The 16,940-nt window shown below is 47.4% G+C and overlaps 2 protein-coding genes across 2 annotated transcripts; both read left to right on the forward strand.

The window, feature by feature from the left end:
• The first annotated feature begins 220 nt into the window (after window positions 1-220).
• LOC136950225 (ATP-dependent RNA helicase DHX8) lies at window positions 221-8,343 on the forward strand. Its single transcript, XM_067244415.1, has 23 exons — window positions 221-360; window positions 500-585; window positions 697-769; window positions 847-938; window positions 1,035-1,138; window positions 1,380-1,757; window positions 1,883-2,027; window positions 2,152-2,355; window positions 2,440-2,527; window positions 2,651-2,748; window positions 2,897-3,044; window positions 3,474-3,655; window positions 3,772-3,966; window positions 4,077-4,262; window positions 4,549-4,759; window positions 4,883-5,064; window positions 5,226-5,366; window positions 5,495-5,650; window positions 6,499-6,636; window positions 6,812-6,940; window positions 7,086-7,282; window positions 7,375-7,554; window positions 7,671-8,343. Exons 1-23 carry the CDS (start codon window positions 252-254, stop codon window positions 7,888-7,890), a joined length of 3,642 nt encoding a protein of 1,213 aa, XP_067100516.1. The 5' UTR covers window positions 221-251; the 3' UTR covers window positions 7,891-8,343.
• Window positions 8,344-8,534: 191 nt separating this feature from the next.
• Window positions 8,535-16,258, forward strand: LOC136950226 (ATP-dependent RNA helicase DHX8-like). Its single transcript, XM_067244416.1, has 23 exons — window positions 8,535-8,661; window positions 8,833-8,918; window positions 9,014-9,077; window positions 9,160-9,248; window positions 9,404-9,498; window positions 9,701-10,039; window positions 10,146-10,290; window positions 10,420-10,623; window positions 10,714-10,801; window positions 10,891-10,988; window positions 11,070-11,217; window positions 11,575-11,756; window positions 11,894-12,088; window positions 12,232-12,417; window positions 12,714-12,924; window positions 13,043-13,224; window positions 13,345-13,485; window positions 13,608-13,763; window positions 13,929-14,066; window positions 14,290-14,418; window positions 14,932-15,128; window positions 15,334-15,513; window positions 15,720-16,258. The coding sequence occupies exons 1-23, from the start codon at window positions 8,556-8,558 to the stop codon at window positions 15,937-15,939; spliced, it is 3,579 nt and encodes a 1,192-aa protein (XP_067100517.1). The 5' UTR covers window positions 8,535-8,555; the 3' UTR covers window positions 15,940-16,258.
• Window positions 16,259-16,940: the final 682 nt, after the last annotated feature.

Here is a 16,940-nt window from a genome sequence, read left to right on the forward strand (position 1 = left end):
TTAATAAAGGTACTTTATAACAGTAATGTTTCCTTTTGGCTCTTCCTATCCTGCATTACCGTTCTGATTGTGTTTCTTAGAGGGATAATTTTATTTACTTACTTACTTGGCTTTAACACCATCGTGTGGTGAGACTAGGAACTTCAAAACACAACTTTCCGGAAACAGAAATACCGGAAACGAACCCCTTTCGAATAAGAAATATGTCTGCTGGCTACGTCGCTGCCTGAACAAAACAAATCTCGTGGAGAATGGCAGACATCGGGGTAGAAGACCTTGAACAGCTCGAGTATCTATCTTTGGTGTCCAAAGTATGCACAGAACTCGACAACCATCTGGGAATAAGCGACAAAGATCTTGGTGTGTAGCTAGCTAACTAACTAATCGCTTATAACCGCTGCTTACGCTTTCAGGTTGCTAGCTTTGACCATATATGCTGTGCTAGGTACTGTAATTGGTCATACTTTATTCTGTCTATTATTCTTTTCTTTTTTTACAGCTGAGTTTGTTATTAGCCTGGCAGAGAAGCAACCAACATTTGAAGGCTTTAAGTCACTACTGTTGAAAAATGGAGCAGAGTTTACAGTAAGTGTATCTGCCTAGTTATCTGACTTCATGTTGCTGGTTAGGAAGCTAGCTAGCATGTATTTTTGGAATGATGAAGCTAAACATCTTCAAATATTTCGAATCTTACAGGATTCCCTCGTCAGCAATTTGCTCAGACTTATTCAAACTATGCGACCTCCGTCTAAGGCGTCTTCAAGCAAAGGTAATGTCACGGATAGATGTTAGCATTGATTTCAATTGAATGTTGGGAGAATGCTAAACTAACCTCTTTTTTTGCAGTCTCAGAGCCTGTGGTCAAGCAGAAGAATGAGAAGGACAAGCTGAAAGAGCTGTTCCCAGCTTTGTGCAGACCAAATGAGCCGATTCCTAAGGTATGTTAACTTGATAGATTTAATTTACTTGAATCTTTGTCTGTATACATATGTAAAACATCTGTTATAGCCTGTTATTTTACCAACCCTTCCCAGGGCATGCTAGATGATGATGATGTCAAAATAGCAGCAGATGTCATGAAGGAGTTGGAGATGTTCATGCCAAGTGTCAGTGGAAGTGACTCAAAAAGCAAGAGCAAGTAAGGAGATCTACACAACATACATTCAGTTTCGCAATATGGTTTAGTTCTAGGATGGACAAAGCTATGTGTAACCTGAGATTTGTAATGTTGGTTCATTGGTGGATGGGGGCCATTTTGCCATAGTGAGTGATTAGATAGAAGTAATAAACAGTAGTACTTTATACCTTGGTAAAAAAAAACAGTAGTCAGTGGATGACATTTTCAATGGTCTTGTTTACAAAATATCTTCAACCTTTAGATCTGACCGGAAGAGGCGCCACAGCAGAAGCAGAAGCCGTAGCAAGGACCGGGACAGAGACCGGCGTAGACGCCACCGCTCCCGCTCGCGCTCCAGGTCCCGTTCTAGGGACCACACCCGCCACAGAGACAGGGACAGGGACAGGGAGAGAGACCGGGACCGAGACCACAGCAAGAAGCACTCGTCTCGCTGGGCTGACCGCACCCCTAGCCCCCGTAGAGACAGAGACCGAGATGTGGACAAGCACTCTGAAGACCGCTGGAAGGACAAACATGTCGACCGACCGCCTCCGGAGGAGCCTTCTGTGGGGGACATCTACAACGGCAAAATCACCAGCATCATGCAGTTTGGCTGCTTCGTGCAGCTGGAGGGCCTGAGGTCAGTAGACCTGGATCATCATACCTTACGACGAGTTCAATCACATCATTTTACACAGTTTCCGCAATTTTGAATTGATAGTTGAAGTCCAATGTTGATGTGATTCTGCTGTTATGCTGCTGTAGAAAGCGCTGGGAGGGATTGGTTCACATCTCCGAGCTGCGCAGAGAGGGACGCGTGGCCAACGTGGCCGATGTTGTCACCAAAGGTCAGAGGGTCAAGATTAAAGTGTTGTCTTTCACCGGGTCCAAGACCAGCCTCAGCATGAAGGTAAGACCACAAGCATGAGGTTGACACTGTTTTGAGGGGTTGCAGACGTTACCATGTATATTGAAGTATGACTTTGGGACTTACAGATTTCATGCTAACACAATCTTTCAATTGTCCTTGCCAGGATGTTGACCAGGAAACCGGGGAGGATCTGAACCCCAACAGGAGGAGGAACACTGGCCCTGACGGCCACGAGGAGACGGCCATGAGGAACCCTGACCGTCCCTCCAACCTCAACCTCGGCCACGCCCCCGAGGTGGAGGACGACACTTTGGAGCGCAAGAGACTCACCAAAATATCAGACCCGGAGAAATGGGAGATTAAACAGGTGTGTGTCGACACCAGATCACGACTGCACTTTGGCTCGTATAATGTGATGCCATTTTACTCCCTCTCTTCATTCCATCCTCAGATGATTGCTGCAAACGTTCTGTCTAAAGAGGAGTTCCCAGACTTTGACGAAGAGACTGGTATCCTTCCCAAAGTCGACGATGAAGAAGGTAAAACTGAACATATGTTTCTTTCGGTTCAGTAGTTTTCATGTACATGCCATGCATTTTTATTGGAGAAGGCTTTTTTAACGTACTACTTGAGGTGACCATAATGCTTCTTCCTCGTCTCAGATGAAGATCTGGAGATTGAGCTGGTGGAGGAAGAGCCTCCGTTCCTGCGAGGACACACCAAACAGAGCATGGACATGAGCCCTGTCAAGATCGTAAAAGTATGTATCCGTGCCCTGATCATAACCACCTTCTTCTGAACGATGCTGTTTCCTTTAAATGTGTGCTCAATCTACTGCTACTGCCTGCAGAATACTTAGCACTTGGCACTCTACGTCCAGCTCCCTAATTCATCCCTCCGTTTATTAGAATCCGGACGGTTCGCTGTCCCAGGCTGCCATGATGCAGAGTGCTCTGGCGAAGGAGAGGAGGGAGGTGAAGCAGGCCCAGAGGGAGGCTGAGATGGACTCTATCCCCATGGGCCTCAACAAGCACTGGGTCGACCCTCTGCCTGATGGTGAGGGCTTGGACCACGTGTGCACGTTAAGTGGACATTAAGTTGTAAACCCTTGATGCTGATGTTCAAAAAGCCTAACCGATAAGTGCAATGTTTCAGTACTGACCTTTTTTAGCATGCCCCTCCGCAAAAGCTACTCATGAAAATCAAAACAGGCGGATTCAAGACTTCCTCTATGGTAACAGGAGCCCTGAGGGTGACCAGGGCTGGAGACGGTTATCGTGTTTCCTCCAGCCCCCTCAAAGGCCGGATAGAGGGGGTGACCGTAGCTGCAAGTCTGTTCTGCACGGCCTGAGGGGGCCTGGGCTGCTTGTGGGGGAGGCATGGTTCCTGCCAGACCACGAGAGACGGGCTGACTCACCATTTATCCGAAGGGGGGGTTAACGTCATGCCAGTCCATCTCAATTAAAAACACTTTCCTTCTTACAGTTGACGGGAGACAAATCGCAGCCAACATGAGAGGCATTGGCATGATGCCCAATGATATTCCAGAGTGGAAGAAACATGCCTTTGGGGGCAACAAGGCCTCGTACGGAAAGAAGACTCAGCTCTCCATCCTGGAGCAGAGAGAGAGCCTGCCCATCTACAAGCTCAAGGAGCAGTTAATCCAGGTCGGTGCAGCTAGCTTCAATCAAAACATGCTACGACTGTTACTTAAAGGGTGATATACATATATATATAAATATATACACGTTGACCATTTATTTTTGCTCTTCTTCCATCGCAGGCTGTTCATGACAACCAGATCCTGATCGTTATTGGAGAGACAGGTTCTGGAAAAACCACCCAGATCACTCAGTATCTGGCTGAGGCCGGCTACACAACACGGGGGAAGATCGGCTGCACTCAGCCCCGTCGTGTAGCGGCCATGTCTGTGGCCAAGAGAGTCTCTGAAGAGTACGGTTGCTGTCTGGGCCAGGAGGTCAGTGTTGTTTCCAGTGTTTTTCTTTTGACAGTTCATGGAAAACGCCTGGCCACAGCACACAATGACTAAGATTTACGGACGTCTTCGCCTGTGTCTATCCACTGCAGGTGGGGTACACTATTCGATTTGAAGACTGCACCAGCCCCGAGACTGTCATCAAGTACATGACAGACGGTATGCTGTTGAGGGAGTGTCTCATCGACCCAGATTTGGGCCAGTATGCCATCATCATGTTGGACGAGGCCCACGAGAGGACCATCCACACTGACGTGCTCTTCGGCCTGCTGAAGAAGGTAAGGCACGGTTCCCCCGGCAGAGGAACACCTCCCCTTCATTGGGTCCTCTGGGGTCTGCTGAACGAATACATGTAACAGGGAGTCAGGTGGCTGAGCGGTTAGGGAATCGGGCTAGTAATCAGAAGGTTGCCGGTTCGATTCCCCGCCAGACATAATGACGCTGTGTCCTTGGGCAAGGCACTTCATCCTACTTGCCTCGGGGGAATGTCCCTGTACTTACTGTAAGTCACTCTGGATAAGAGCGTCTGCTAAATGTGACACGATGATTCTTCTCTTCTCTCAGACGGTGATGAAGCGCAAAGACATGAAGCTCATTGTGACTTCGGCAACACTGGATGCCGTGAAGTTCTCCCAGTACTTCTACGAAGCACCCATCTTCACAATCCCTGGCAGAACCTACCCAGTGGAGGTTCTTTACACCAAAGAGCCCGAGACGGACTACCTGGATGCCAGCCTCATCACGGTCATGCAGATCCACCTGACTGAGCCCCCTGGTATGGCCTGAAGGACCTGGTCTAAGCACCCTTCCATTGTGTAGTGTTTTCTTGAGCGTTGTCTAATGTGGTCGTCCTTTTGAGAATGCCTTTTGTTTAAAAACTTCTCATCTGTCCTCCTAGGCGATGTCCTGGTGTTCTTGACTGGTCAGGAAGAGATCGACACAGCCTGTGAGATCCTTTATGAGAGGATGAAGTCGCTGGGGCCTGATGTACCAGAGCTGATCATCCTACCTGTCTACTCAGCCCTGCCCAGTGAGATGCAGACCCGAATCTTTGATCCTGCACCTCCTGGAAGCAGAAAGGTAACCTTTAATTAAAAAAAATAAAGAACTTTGGTAAAATGTCAAAGGACCCAATGCAGAGCCCTGGGGGACACCGGTTTGGTTTCAAAGCAACTTAAAGATTCTCATTTGAATCACTATACAAGGTTTGACATCTGGGGCTTTAATTTCCCTGTCTTTAGGTGGTCATTGCCACTAACATTGCTGAGACGTCTCTGACCATTGACGGTATCTACTACGTGGTGGACCCTGGCTTTGTGAAGCAAAAGGTGTACAACTCCAAGACAGGCATCGATCAGCTGGTGGTGACTCCCATCTCACAGGTTGGTATCTAACGATACAGTGTACCCAGGTGTTCTCATATTCCTATGTTGTCTACACAGTTTTGAAGGACATTTCCCTGGGTCTGTGTTGATGTATTGACACCTGACGAATGATTGCACGTTCTTAGGCCCAAGCCAAACAGCGTGCTGGCAGAGCTGGAAGGACAGGCCCAGGAAAGACCTACAGGCTGTACACTGAGAGAGCCTACAGAGATGAGATGCTCACCACCAACGTGCCTGAGATCCAGAGGACCAACTTGGCCAGCACTGTGCTCTCCCTCAAGGTACAGCCAACATCCACAAACTCTGTATAATATATCCATAAAACCAAACGCAATGTTTTTATTATTTTGTACTCTTCTTTATTCAAGCAGTGAATCACTTAAGGTTGTAATTTACTGTGTTTTCAGAAGGCCTATGGGGGGTTAAAAACACTAAATCACTGTCTCAAGTGGCTTATTGCTTTTATAAAACGGCTACTCTTGACTACCAAGTAAGATTTCACAAAATAAAACACAGCAACGTAAATACAGTCATTTATTAAAAACATAATCATTCTTCCTCCAAGCAATATAGTTCCTTCAGACAGCAAAATGGTTGCCAAGCAACACAGGCTAGCATGACTAGTCAGGCTTTAAGAATCGGGGGGGGGGGGGGGGGGGAGGGAATGTTTATCGTTATCTGGACTTTGCCATTAATTGTGAAAGTAATGTTTGATCGTAAAAGCCCTCCTCTTTTCTGGTACTGTACAGAGGTGTTTGACATCAGGTCTAAACAGACCAATTAGTCTGTTTCAACGGTCCCGGTTTAATTTCTTGACTTTCCCAGCTCTTCGATTTCTCTGCCATTAACTTCAGCGTGTCTTCTAGTTGTTTGATCCTGTAAATCTATTTAAACCACTCATCCCTGCTTAGCCTCGCAAATTCATAGAGAATGAACTATGAAATCTGACATCGTCAACTTTTACATTCATGGTGCGTTCGTTCTAATTGAATCGTTATGCAGTCACAGGTGTGTGTGTTAGAGTACATATTGTATTTTATGTTTGCTGTGAGCCGATCAGGATCAAGGACTGGAATTTTGAGTTTTATAATTAGTGGTAACTTTGTCACCTTCCTTTTTCTTCACCCAGGCTATGGGCATCAACGACCTGCTGTCGTTTGACTTCATGGACGCTCCTCCCATGGAGACCCTGATCACAGCCATGGAGCAGCTGTACACCCTGGGAGCTCTGGACGATGAGGGCTTACTCACACGCCTGGGGAGAAGGGTGAGTTGTAGTACGGAACATGAATTTCAAGGGATTTGCAGGGATATCACCTACCCTTGGGTTTAATGGATACATGCTCAGATAGGTAGTGTCTTCATTAGTCACTTGACAGATGACTCAAGATATTGAGTCGGATTATTATGATAATAATTGAGGAATTCTTTTCCTTCCTCAGATGGCTGAGTTTCCTCTGGAGCCCATGCTGTGTAAGATGCTGATCATGTCTGTCCACCTGGGCTGCAGTGAGGAGATGCTCACCATCGTCTCCATGCTGTCTGTGCAGAACGTCTTCTACAGGCCCAAGGTTCGTACACAGGCCATTAACATTATAGTTTAATGGTGGATAGATATAGTGAGCTTTTCACTGTTCACAAAGATTAACCACACGCACACCTCTGCGTAGTCGAGTTGACGATTTTCTGAAAGTCTGTGTACTCTCTGTAACTCAGGACAAGCAAGCCTTGGCTGACCAGAAGAAGGCCAAGTTCCATCAGCCTGAGGGAGACCATCTGACCCTGCTGGCGGTGTATAACTCCTGGAAGAACAACAAGTTCTCCAACCCCTGGTGCTATGAGAACTTTATCCAAGCCCGCTCCCTGCGCCGCGCTCAGGACATCCGCAAACAGATGCTGGGTATCATGGACAGGTATGGAACCTGAAATGAGATCATCACAGTTCCTTTTCATTCAAACTCACTGTGGTACTTTTCGTTAAGCAACTGTCCTGTCATCCTCTCAGACACAAGCTGGACGTCGTGTCTTGTGGGAAAGCTACAGTGCGGGTCCAGAAGGCCATCTGCAGTGGGTTCTTCCGGAACGCGGCCAAGAAGGATCCTCAGGAGGGCTACCGTACCCTCATCGACCAACAGGTGGTGTACATCCACCCTTCCAGTGCCCTGTTTAACCGTCAGCCTGAGTGGTGAGTTCTCCATCTTTTCACCCCCCCCCCCCTTTTTTTGTTTAGCCATCCAATGCATTGAATGACATGGATATCAATCCTTTGTGCTTTCATAAATATTTCTCCTTTTTGTCCAGGGTGGTGTACCACGAGCTGGTGCTGACCACCAAGGAGTACATGAGGGAGGTGACCACCATCGACCCTCGCTGGCTGGTGGAGTTCTCACCAGCCTTCTTCAAGGTGTCCGACCCCACACGCCTCAGCAAGCAGAAGAAGCAACAGCGCCTGGAGCCCCTGTACAACCGCTACGAGGAGCCCAACGCCTGGAGGATCTCTCGGGCCTTCAGAAGGCGTTAAAAGTCTCCTTCTCAAACACACGCTCATACAATCGGGAAATGTTGTGATGTGCTGTTGTCTGCTCCTCCCTGTAAAATGCTATTGGTGAAGCATTCATTGACGTTGTTAGACTTGTAAATGTATTTTGTTTGCATTTTTAACCTACTTTTTATAATTTGCCTAAATGATGTATTTGTTCAGACTTCCACACTTGTATATACATTGATTAGAGTCGGGATTAGTTTAGTTTTGATGGTTTAATAATGTTGCCTCTGAAAAATCAATTTTATGATTCAGACTGCTATGACTACCCAGGGAATATGCAACAACTTTCCATCAAAAATATTTTGAACTATATTTTATAGGGTAAAAATAGATCTGACTCACTTGCATATTTTTGTTTCACATTTATAGATTGCTTAACTGTGAAATCCCCAAAATGTTTCTCATTAATAAATATTGGATTCTCTTGGCTTATTGTGACGATTTCGATTTTTTTTACTTAAATAATTAGAAGTATAAAATGATTACAATTTAAGTTTGTGTCTTATGTTAACCTATTGTAATTCATGTTAAGTACATTAATTAAATAATGGGTTGAGCACGACGACCCAATGAACACTGCTGTAGCAACATTACGTAGCCGGAAGTGGGGTTCACGCATTTCGGGAGCAAAACAAACCGAGATGATGGAGGGGATGGAGGAACTAAAACGTCTCGAATATCTTTCCCTAGTTTCTAAAGTATGCACAGAATTGGAAAATCATCTGGGAATTAGTGAGAAAGATCTTGGTATGTTTAACGGTGATTCAAAAGGGCGCAGTGTCCTATTTATTTACGAAATCAATATTTCTATCTAGCGACGTCGTTAGTGTTGCCAGTAGAGATCAAGGTGTCCATTGCTAGCATGCTAATCGTTAGCTAGTTTGTAATGTTTGTTGTGATTATGTTTTTTCTCTCTAGCTGAGTTCGTTATCAACCTAGCAGAAAAGCAACCAACATTTGATGGCTTTAAACGGATTTTGGTCAAAAATGGAGCTGACTTCTCTGTAAGAGTGTTTCCCTACTTTACAACATTGTAGCCTACGTATCCTACTGTATTGTATACCAAATTAAAAATCATTTTATTTGACGTCTCCTACAGGACTCCCTCATCGGCAATTTGCTTAGAGTTATTCAAACCATGCAGCCATCCGCTAACATCAAAAGTAAGTTATATGATGGTTTGGTTGAGCGCTAAATTGATGGTATGGTAGGTAACATACTGACGGATCCTTGGTTTGTTCATAGCCACTGAGCCTGCCAAGCCGAAGAGTAAGAAGGATAAAATGAGGGAAATGTTCCCTGGATTGTGCAAGCCTGACAATCCTCCTCCCAGGGTACGTCTCACTTTAAATTTGGTAAAATTGGGCGAGTGAATACATTTGGGTCGACATCGATTGTTATAGTGCACCATTACTCACTAACTCTCGCTCTCTGTACATAGTGTAGCCTACAGTCTATTGACAAATCACCCTGTTCCACATTCTTTTAGAGCCTACTACAGATTGAAAATGATGAAAAAGTAGCAGCTGAAGCCATGAAGGAGCTGGAGATGTTTATGCCCAGTGTCAGCGGAAGTGACTCAAAGTAAGAGAGAATTCAAATGTTTTAATGAAGCACCCTGAATACAAAATGGACTAAATATAATCAATGTCAATTTTTTTTTCTTCCTTTTCTTCATGATAAAACCTTACCTTACAAGTGTGCATGTACATGCAGTGAAGGAGTTTTGGCATGTTGGCATGTCAATGTTTGGCATGTTTTGGTTTAAACCCTATTCTGTCACAAGGGTGGAAGAGAAGCGCAAGCGGAGCAGAAGTCGAAGCCGAGGCAGAGACGGCAGAAGTCACCGTTCCTGGTCCCGCTCACGGTCTAGATCCGGAGACCGGGAAAGGGATCGGCGCCGCAAAAAGAAACGTGCGTCCCGCTGGAGCGACCGCACTCCCAGTCCGAGCAGAGACAGGGAGCGGGAGAGAGACCGAGATGTGGACAGGCATGTTGAAGACCGCTGGAAGGATAAACATGTCGACCGACCGCCTCCGGAGGAGCCTTCTGTGGGGGACATCTACAACGGCAAAATCACCAGCACCATGCAGTTTGGCTGCTTCGTCCAACTGGAAGGCCTGAGGTGAGAAAGTGGCAGATATAACTTATTATTTATGACTTATGTCATCCAACACGTTGTGACAACAGCTGTTGTTTTGTCACGGTTTAACAAGTGTCTGTGGTTGTAGGAAACGCTGGGAAGGACTGGTCCACGTTTCAGAGCTGCGGAAAGAGGGACGCGTAGCTAATGTGGCTGATGTGGTCAGCCGAGGTCAAAAGGTCAAAATTAAAGTGTTGTCTTTCACCGGCACCAAGACCAGCCTCAGTATGAAGGTAAGACGAGGTGCAGTGGCCAACCGACTGGAGAAACATGGATTCCGTTCATTCAAGCCGCACATGCACTGGTGCAATGGCCATAATGGTGTCTGTGAATGTTTGCCCCCCCCCCCTCCCCCTTGCCAGGACGTTGACCAGGAAACTGGGGAGGATCTGAACCCCAACAGGAGGAGGAACATGTTACCTGAAGGCGGGGAGGACACGGCCATGAGGAACCCTGACCGCCCCTCCGAGATCAACCTGGGCCACGTCCCTGAGGTGGAGGACGACATTGTGGAACGCAAGAGGCTCCACAAGATCACAGACCACGAAAAGTGGGAGATTAAACAGGTATTGTATCCACCCATGCACGCACAGAGGCTTATTGCATTGTTTTCTCCTCTCAAACGATCCTGTTCCGTGCATGGTTCCTGTTCTTAGATGATTGCCGCTAACGTTCTCTCAAAAGAAGAGTTCCCCGAGTTTGATGAGGAAACTGGCATCCTGCCCAACATCGATGACGAAGAAGGTACAACTTCTCAACTAGCATACTTGAAAACAATAGTGTAATGTGCTTACTGTGGCCTTGACGTTGATGTTGATCTGAACCTGCTTCAGAGGAAGAACTGGAGGTTGAGCTGGTGGAGGAAGAGCCTCCGTTCCTGAGAGGACACACAAGACAGAGTATAAACCTGAGCCCGGTCAAGATCGTCAAGGTAAACACCGGCCTCTTCTCTAAACCCTCGTTTCACTCCAATGATTTGGACTAACAAAATGACACTCTCCCGACTTCTCAGAATCCAGACGGTTCGCTGTCCCAGGCTGCGATGATGCAGAGTGCTCTGGCGAAGGAGAGGAGGGAGGTGAAGCAGGCCCAGCGCATGGCTGAGATGGACTGCATCCCCACAGGCCTCAACAAGCACTGGATCGACCCTCTGCCTGATGGTGAGGCTTCCATTCCCTCTGCACTAAACCGACACCGCAACATGAGGCTCGTTAGAACAAGAGACGAGTCAGAATTGACCCCAGCTTCCTCAGACTTCCTCCGGTGTTTGCAAGCCGGGGCAATCGGAGTTACCGCTGGCTGGAGATGGTTATCTGCTCCCAGGCCGGGTTAAGAGGGTTGTGCTGCAGATGAACACAGTGGATGTCTGCGCAGTGTCTTGCACGGCCTGAGGGGCATGCGGGGGAGGCATGGTTCCTGCCAGACCACGAGAGACGGGCTGACTCACCATTTATCCGAAGGGGAGGTTAACGTCATGCCAGTCCATCTCAATTAAAAACGGACTTTCCTTCTTGCAGTTGAGGGGAGGCAAATCGCAGCCAACATGAGAGGCATTGGCATGATGCCCGTCGACATCCCAGAGTGGAAGAAACATGCCTTTGGGGGCAACCAGGCGTCGTACGGGAAGAAGACGGAGCTCTCCATCCTGGAGCAGAGAGCCGGCCTGCCCATCTACAAGCTCAAGGAGCAGTTGGTCCAGGTACATTCTGACAGCTAAAGGACCTCGTTCTAGAAGTTTCTTTCAATGTTTCAAGTAACTCGAATGACTTTGTCACCACACAACCATAATAATGTCATATGTTTACTTGTGGCTACTTCCGTGTTCTTCACCCGCAGGCTGTTCACGACAACCAGATCCTGATTGTGGTTGGAGAGACAGGTTCTGGAAAGACCACCCAGATCACTCAGTATCTGGCTGAGGCCGGCTACACAACACGGGGGAAGATCGGCTGCACTCAGCCCCGTCGTGTAGCGGCCATGTCTGTGGCCAAGAGAGTCTCTGAAGAGTACGGTTGCTGTCTGGGCCAGGAGGTGAATGAGATCCAGAAAACTGAAGTTTTAGTTTGAAAAAAAAGTCCTAAAAATGTCCATGATACAGCGTCCGCGTGTGGAACGCTTTTGAAGGGATCCTCGCTGTAAACATCTCACCTATCCCCTCCCTCTTTCCACTGCAGGTGGGGTACACCATTCGGTTTGAGGACTGCACCAGCCCCGAGACTGTCATCAAGTACATGACCCACGGCATGCTGCAGAGAGAGTGTCTCATCGACCCGGACATGAGTCAGTACGCTCTCATCATGCTGGACGAGGCCCACGAGAGGACCATCCACACTGACGTGCTCTTCGGCCTGCTGAAGAAGGTAAGGCACGGTTCCCCCGGCAGAGGAACACCTCCCCTTCATTGGGTCCTCTGGGGTCTGCTGAACGAATACATGTGACAGGGAGTCAGGTGGCTGAGCGGTTAGGGAATCTGGCTAGTAATCAGAACGTTGCCGGGTTCGATTCCCCGCCAGACAATATGACGTTGTGTCCTTGGGCAAGGCACTTCATCCTACTTGCCTCGGGGGGAATGTCCCTGTACTTACTGTAAGTCGCTCTGGATAAGAGCGTCTGCTAAATGACTAAATGTGACACGATGATTCTTCTCTTCTCTCAGACGGTGATGAAGCGCAAAGACATGAAGCTCATCGTGTCCTCCGCCACCCTGGATGCCGTCAAGTTCTCCCAGTACTTCTTTGAGGCACCCATCTTCACCATCCCTGGCCGAACCTACCCAGTGGAGGTTCTCTACTGCAAAGAGCCCGAGACGGACTACCTGGATGCCGGCCTCATCACGGTCATGCAGATCCATCTGACTGAGCCCCCTGGTAACACTCATCTGCTTGTCAGACCTTGCCCTCACCGCCTCCCCTCCGTGCCCCTCCACCCTGGATGCCACCGATGACGTCCCTCTAAAGGTTGCATGATGTTTCCTGCTTCCTCTAGGCGATGTCCTGGTGTTCTTGACGGGTCAGGAAGAGATCGACACAGCCTGTGAGATCCTGTACGATAGGATGAAGTCGCTGGGGCCTGAAGTACCAGAGCTGATCATCCTACCTGTCTACTCAGCCCTGCCCAGTGAGATGCAGACCCGGATCTTTGACCCAACACCCGCTGGGAGCAGAAAGGTACAGCCCAAGCGGTGGCCCACTTTCAACTCTAACCAGCAAGATTGAATACAAAAACAGCTTTTTGCTCTGCCATTTCTCCAACGTTTGTTCTTGCGTTTCTACCGTGTCACACTACAGGTGATCATTGCTACTAACATTGCTGAGACGTCTCTGACTATTGACGGTATCTACTACGTGGTGGACCCTGGCTTTGTGAAGCAGAACGTGTACAACTCCAAGTCTGGCATTGATCAACTGGTGGTGACCCCTATCTCACAGGTGAACCGACTCCTGAAAGATCGTCCCCCAGTAATACTTTGAAGGAACATCCTACAGCTTTAATGGGGATGCTGACGGAGATGCGGGTGGATTCTAACCCCCCCCACCTCTCTCCTTCTCAGGCCCAAGCCAAGCAGAGATCAGGCAGAGCTGGCAGGACCGGCCCGGGGAAATGCTACAGGCTGTACACTGAGAGAGCCTACAGAGATGAGATGCTCACCTCCAACGTGCCTGAGATCCAGAGAACAGACCTGGCCAGCACTGTGCTCTCCCTCAAGGTACAGGTTTCATCCACACACCAACAAGTACCTTTCTGTTCCAACAAATGTAAAAAGCTGCATCTGCAGTCCTTTTTCTTATTTTCTTACAATGACCTCTTCTACTTGACTTAACTTATTGTTTATTCCTTAACCTTGTTGCCTTCTCCTTCGCCTCTCACCCAGGCTATGGGCATCAACGACCTGCTGTCGTTTGACTTCATGGACGCTCCTCCCATGGAGACCCTGATCACAGCCATGGAGCAGCTGTACACCCTGGGAGCTCTGGACGATGAGGGCTTACTCACACGCCTGGGGAGAAGGGTGAGACAGCAGCTTGACGTTTTACTCACATTCATCTATTTATCCATGTCCTGGTCAAACGTATGAATTAATTATGTGTAAAAACACAACTAAACGAGAGACTTTCTTGGTATGATGTTGAGGCCCAATGGATACCATTTGGATACTTTGAAAATGTTGTCAGTTGGATACATGAAAGTAGGTTTCAGCCTTCATATCCTTCGTGTTGTGTTGTGTTCCTCAGATGGCTGAGTTTCCTCTGGAGCCCATGCTGTGTAAGATGCTGATCATGTCTGTCCACCTGGGCTGCAGTGAGGAGATGCTCACCATCGTCTCCATGCTGTCTGTGCAGAACGTCTTCTACAGGCCCAAGGTATGACCTGCCACACGGGCCATGTAGTTCACCATATACTGTGTATATTAATATACATATCAACATGTATAAACATCTACCAGGCTTCTACATTACATTACATTTAGTCATTTAGCAGACGCTCTTATCCAGAGAGACTTACAGTAAGTACAGGGACATTCCCCCGAGTAGGGTGAAGTGCCTTGCCCAAGGACATAACGTCAGTTGACATGACCGGGAATCGAACTGGCAACCTTCGGATTACTAGCCCGGCTCCCTCACCGCTCAGCCACCTGACTCCCTAAACATGTGCCTTCACATAGCAAGGAAACTAAAATGCCTTTCAAATAGCCAAAGTTGCCAAGCACTTTGAGCTGCAATTAAGCACTTTGAGCTGCAATTCTTGTATGAAAAGTGCTATATAAATAAAGTCTTACTTACTTACTTCTAGTTTGCCAGCTTGTAAAAGTGGTATGCCAAAAATACAATGTTTTGTGGTAAATTACAAAAGAATGTTCCTTCTATGTGACTCAGGACAAGCAGACCATGGCAGACCAGAAGAAGGCCAAGTTCTTCCAGCCCGAGGGAGACCATCTGACCCTGCTGGCGGTGTATAACTCCTGGAAGAACAACAAGTTCTCCAACCCCTGGTGCTTTGAAAACTTTGTCCAAGCCCGCTCCCTGCGCCGTGCTCAGGACATCCGCAAACAGATGATGGGCATCATGGACAGGTATGGACATAGTCGCTAAATTGTCGGTTACCTGTTACACGGTTAATTATGAGCATCTCAAGTCAAGATCTTACTCACATTGAAGCTTGGTCCTTCCAGCTTCTCCACTGTACATTTCAGCCTTGAAGCCTTCCCTACGTCTCCATTTGGAGCAAAGCTGTACGTACCAGTGTAACACATATCACACATTCTGTCATCTTCTCAGACACAAGCTGGACGTGGTGTCTTGTGGGAAGGCTACAGTGCGGGTCCAGAAGGCCATCTGCAGCGGTTACTTCCGGAACTCTGCCAAGAAGGACCCCAAGGAGGGCTACCGTACCCTCATCGACCAGCAGGTGGTGTACCTCCACCCAGCCAGCACCCTGTTCAACCGGCAGCCTGAGTGGTGAGTCCCATCTAGTTGTAACCACGGAAACGCAAAGGCTAGTTCCCCGTTTGCATACTAGGTCTTGTTTCTGGTCGTTTTCTGTACTGTTTTGATACTGTTTTAGTAGTAGTAATGGGTTCACTTGCAAAGTGATGTTACTTTTAGGCCAACCCATATTCTGTGGACTCCTTTGATTTGTGAACGTTCAACTCCCTCCTCCTCAGGCTGGTGTACCACGAGCTGGTGCTGACCACCAAGGAGTACATGAGGGAGGTGACCACCATCGACCCTCGCTGGCTGGTGGAGTTCTCACCAGCCTTCTTCAAGGTTGCCGACCCCACACGCCTCAGCAAGCAGAAGAAGCACGAGCGCCTGGAGCCCCTGTACAACCGCTACGAGGAGCCCAACGCCTGGAGGATCTCTCGGGCCTTCAGAAAGCGCTGAGGAACCCAACACACCAGTGGTACGTGTCATTCATGAGACTGGCTTTCATGGATTGTGCATTTTCATCTGACGGTCTTTTTGTGTACATGGTTGTCACCTTGACGACATGGATGTCAGTTGTAGTGTGATGTTTTTATGCTCAGTGGAACTCATTGAATTGAACTGTTTGTTTTCTTAGTCATACATTTGTATAAATCGTAACCAATTTAAAGGGGTGAGAGTCCATTACAATGCCTTCAATCCTTTTGCAAGATACGTCTAATTAAATGTACTCTGCTCAAAAATGTTCATTTAAAACAGATTAAAGTAAAAACTATAATACCAAGAGTGATTGTTTTCTTTATTTATTGATGACTCTTACAAAAACAGTGTGGCTGTTTTTATATTCAGACAGCTTTTGGGTGCTGTCTACATTGGGACAGGATAGTTTCCAGGCTGGGCCAGACTGGCAAATAAACACTTTAGTTCAGGGTTCCTGCAGGTTTCAGTAAGTCAAATTTAAGACCATGAAGATTTAAATTTAAGACCTACACGATGCACTACCAAAAAATATTGATGTTTTTTCGATTAATTCAGTCATTGAAAAAGCAGTAATTTAATTTACAGTTAAAGCAACCACATTAGTAACCTAAGTGTATGTCCTTCAGCACTAAGTACTATGGGTGGGGGAAAAAATCAATTCTTGATGAATCGCAATTCAGTCTTCTAGCGATTCACACAATTATTTTTTAGTAGTGTCATAAGGGCAATTACACCATCTTGTAGAAAGTAACTTTGCAGGAACCCTCTGTGGCTCAGTGGGTAAGCATGTGTACCATCGAGTCTACTGCCAAACACGGTACCCCTGGTTCAAATCTCGGTCAAACCAATTGATAATTCATAAGAGGCCCTGTGGTGTAGGGTTAGAGGGGGTTGAGAACAAAGGCCTACACTACAACAACCTGGGTTCAAAACCTGCACAGAGCAAAGTGCCAAACACATCCGTGGGCCCAGATCCCTGT

The sequence above is a fragment of the Osmerus mordax genome, chromosome 10 (genome assembly GCF_038355195.1).
Source record: "Osmerus mordax isolate fOsmMor3 chromosome 10, fOsmMor3.pri, whole genome shotgun sequence".
NCBI classification, from domain to species: Eukaryota; Metazoa; Chordata; class Actinopteri; order Osmeriformes; family Osmeridae; genus Osmerus; species Osmerus mordax.

Bases quoted from the DNA above. Each gene is read 5' to 3' on its own strand.
- LOC136950226 (XM_067244416.1), top strand. From the start codon at position 8,556: ATGATGGAGGGGATGGAGGAACTAAAACGTCTCGAATATCTTTCCCTA. The intron at 12,925-13,042 runs GTAACACTCATC...TGCTTCCTCTAG, and splicing joins CCATCTGACTGAGCCCCCTG to GCGATGTCCTGGTGTTCTTG. The intron at 13,486-13,607 runs GTGAACCGACTC...TCTCCTTCTCAG, and splicing joins TGGTGACCCCTATCTCACAG to GCCCAAGCCAAGCAGAGATC.
- LOC136950225 (XM_067244415.1), top strand. From the start codon at position 252: ATGGCAGACATCGGGGTAGAAGACCTTGAACAGCTCGAGTATCTATCT. The intron at 939-1,034 runs GTATGTTAACTT...AACCCTTCCCAG, and splicing joins CAAATGAGCCGATTCCTAAG to GGCATGCTAGATGATGATGA. The intron at 7,283-7,374 runs GTATGGAACCTG...TCATCCTCTCAG, and splicing joins ATGCTGGGTATCATGGACAG to ACACAAGCTGGACGTCGTGT.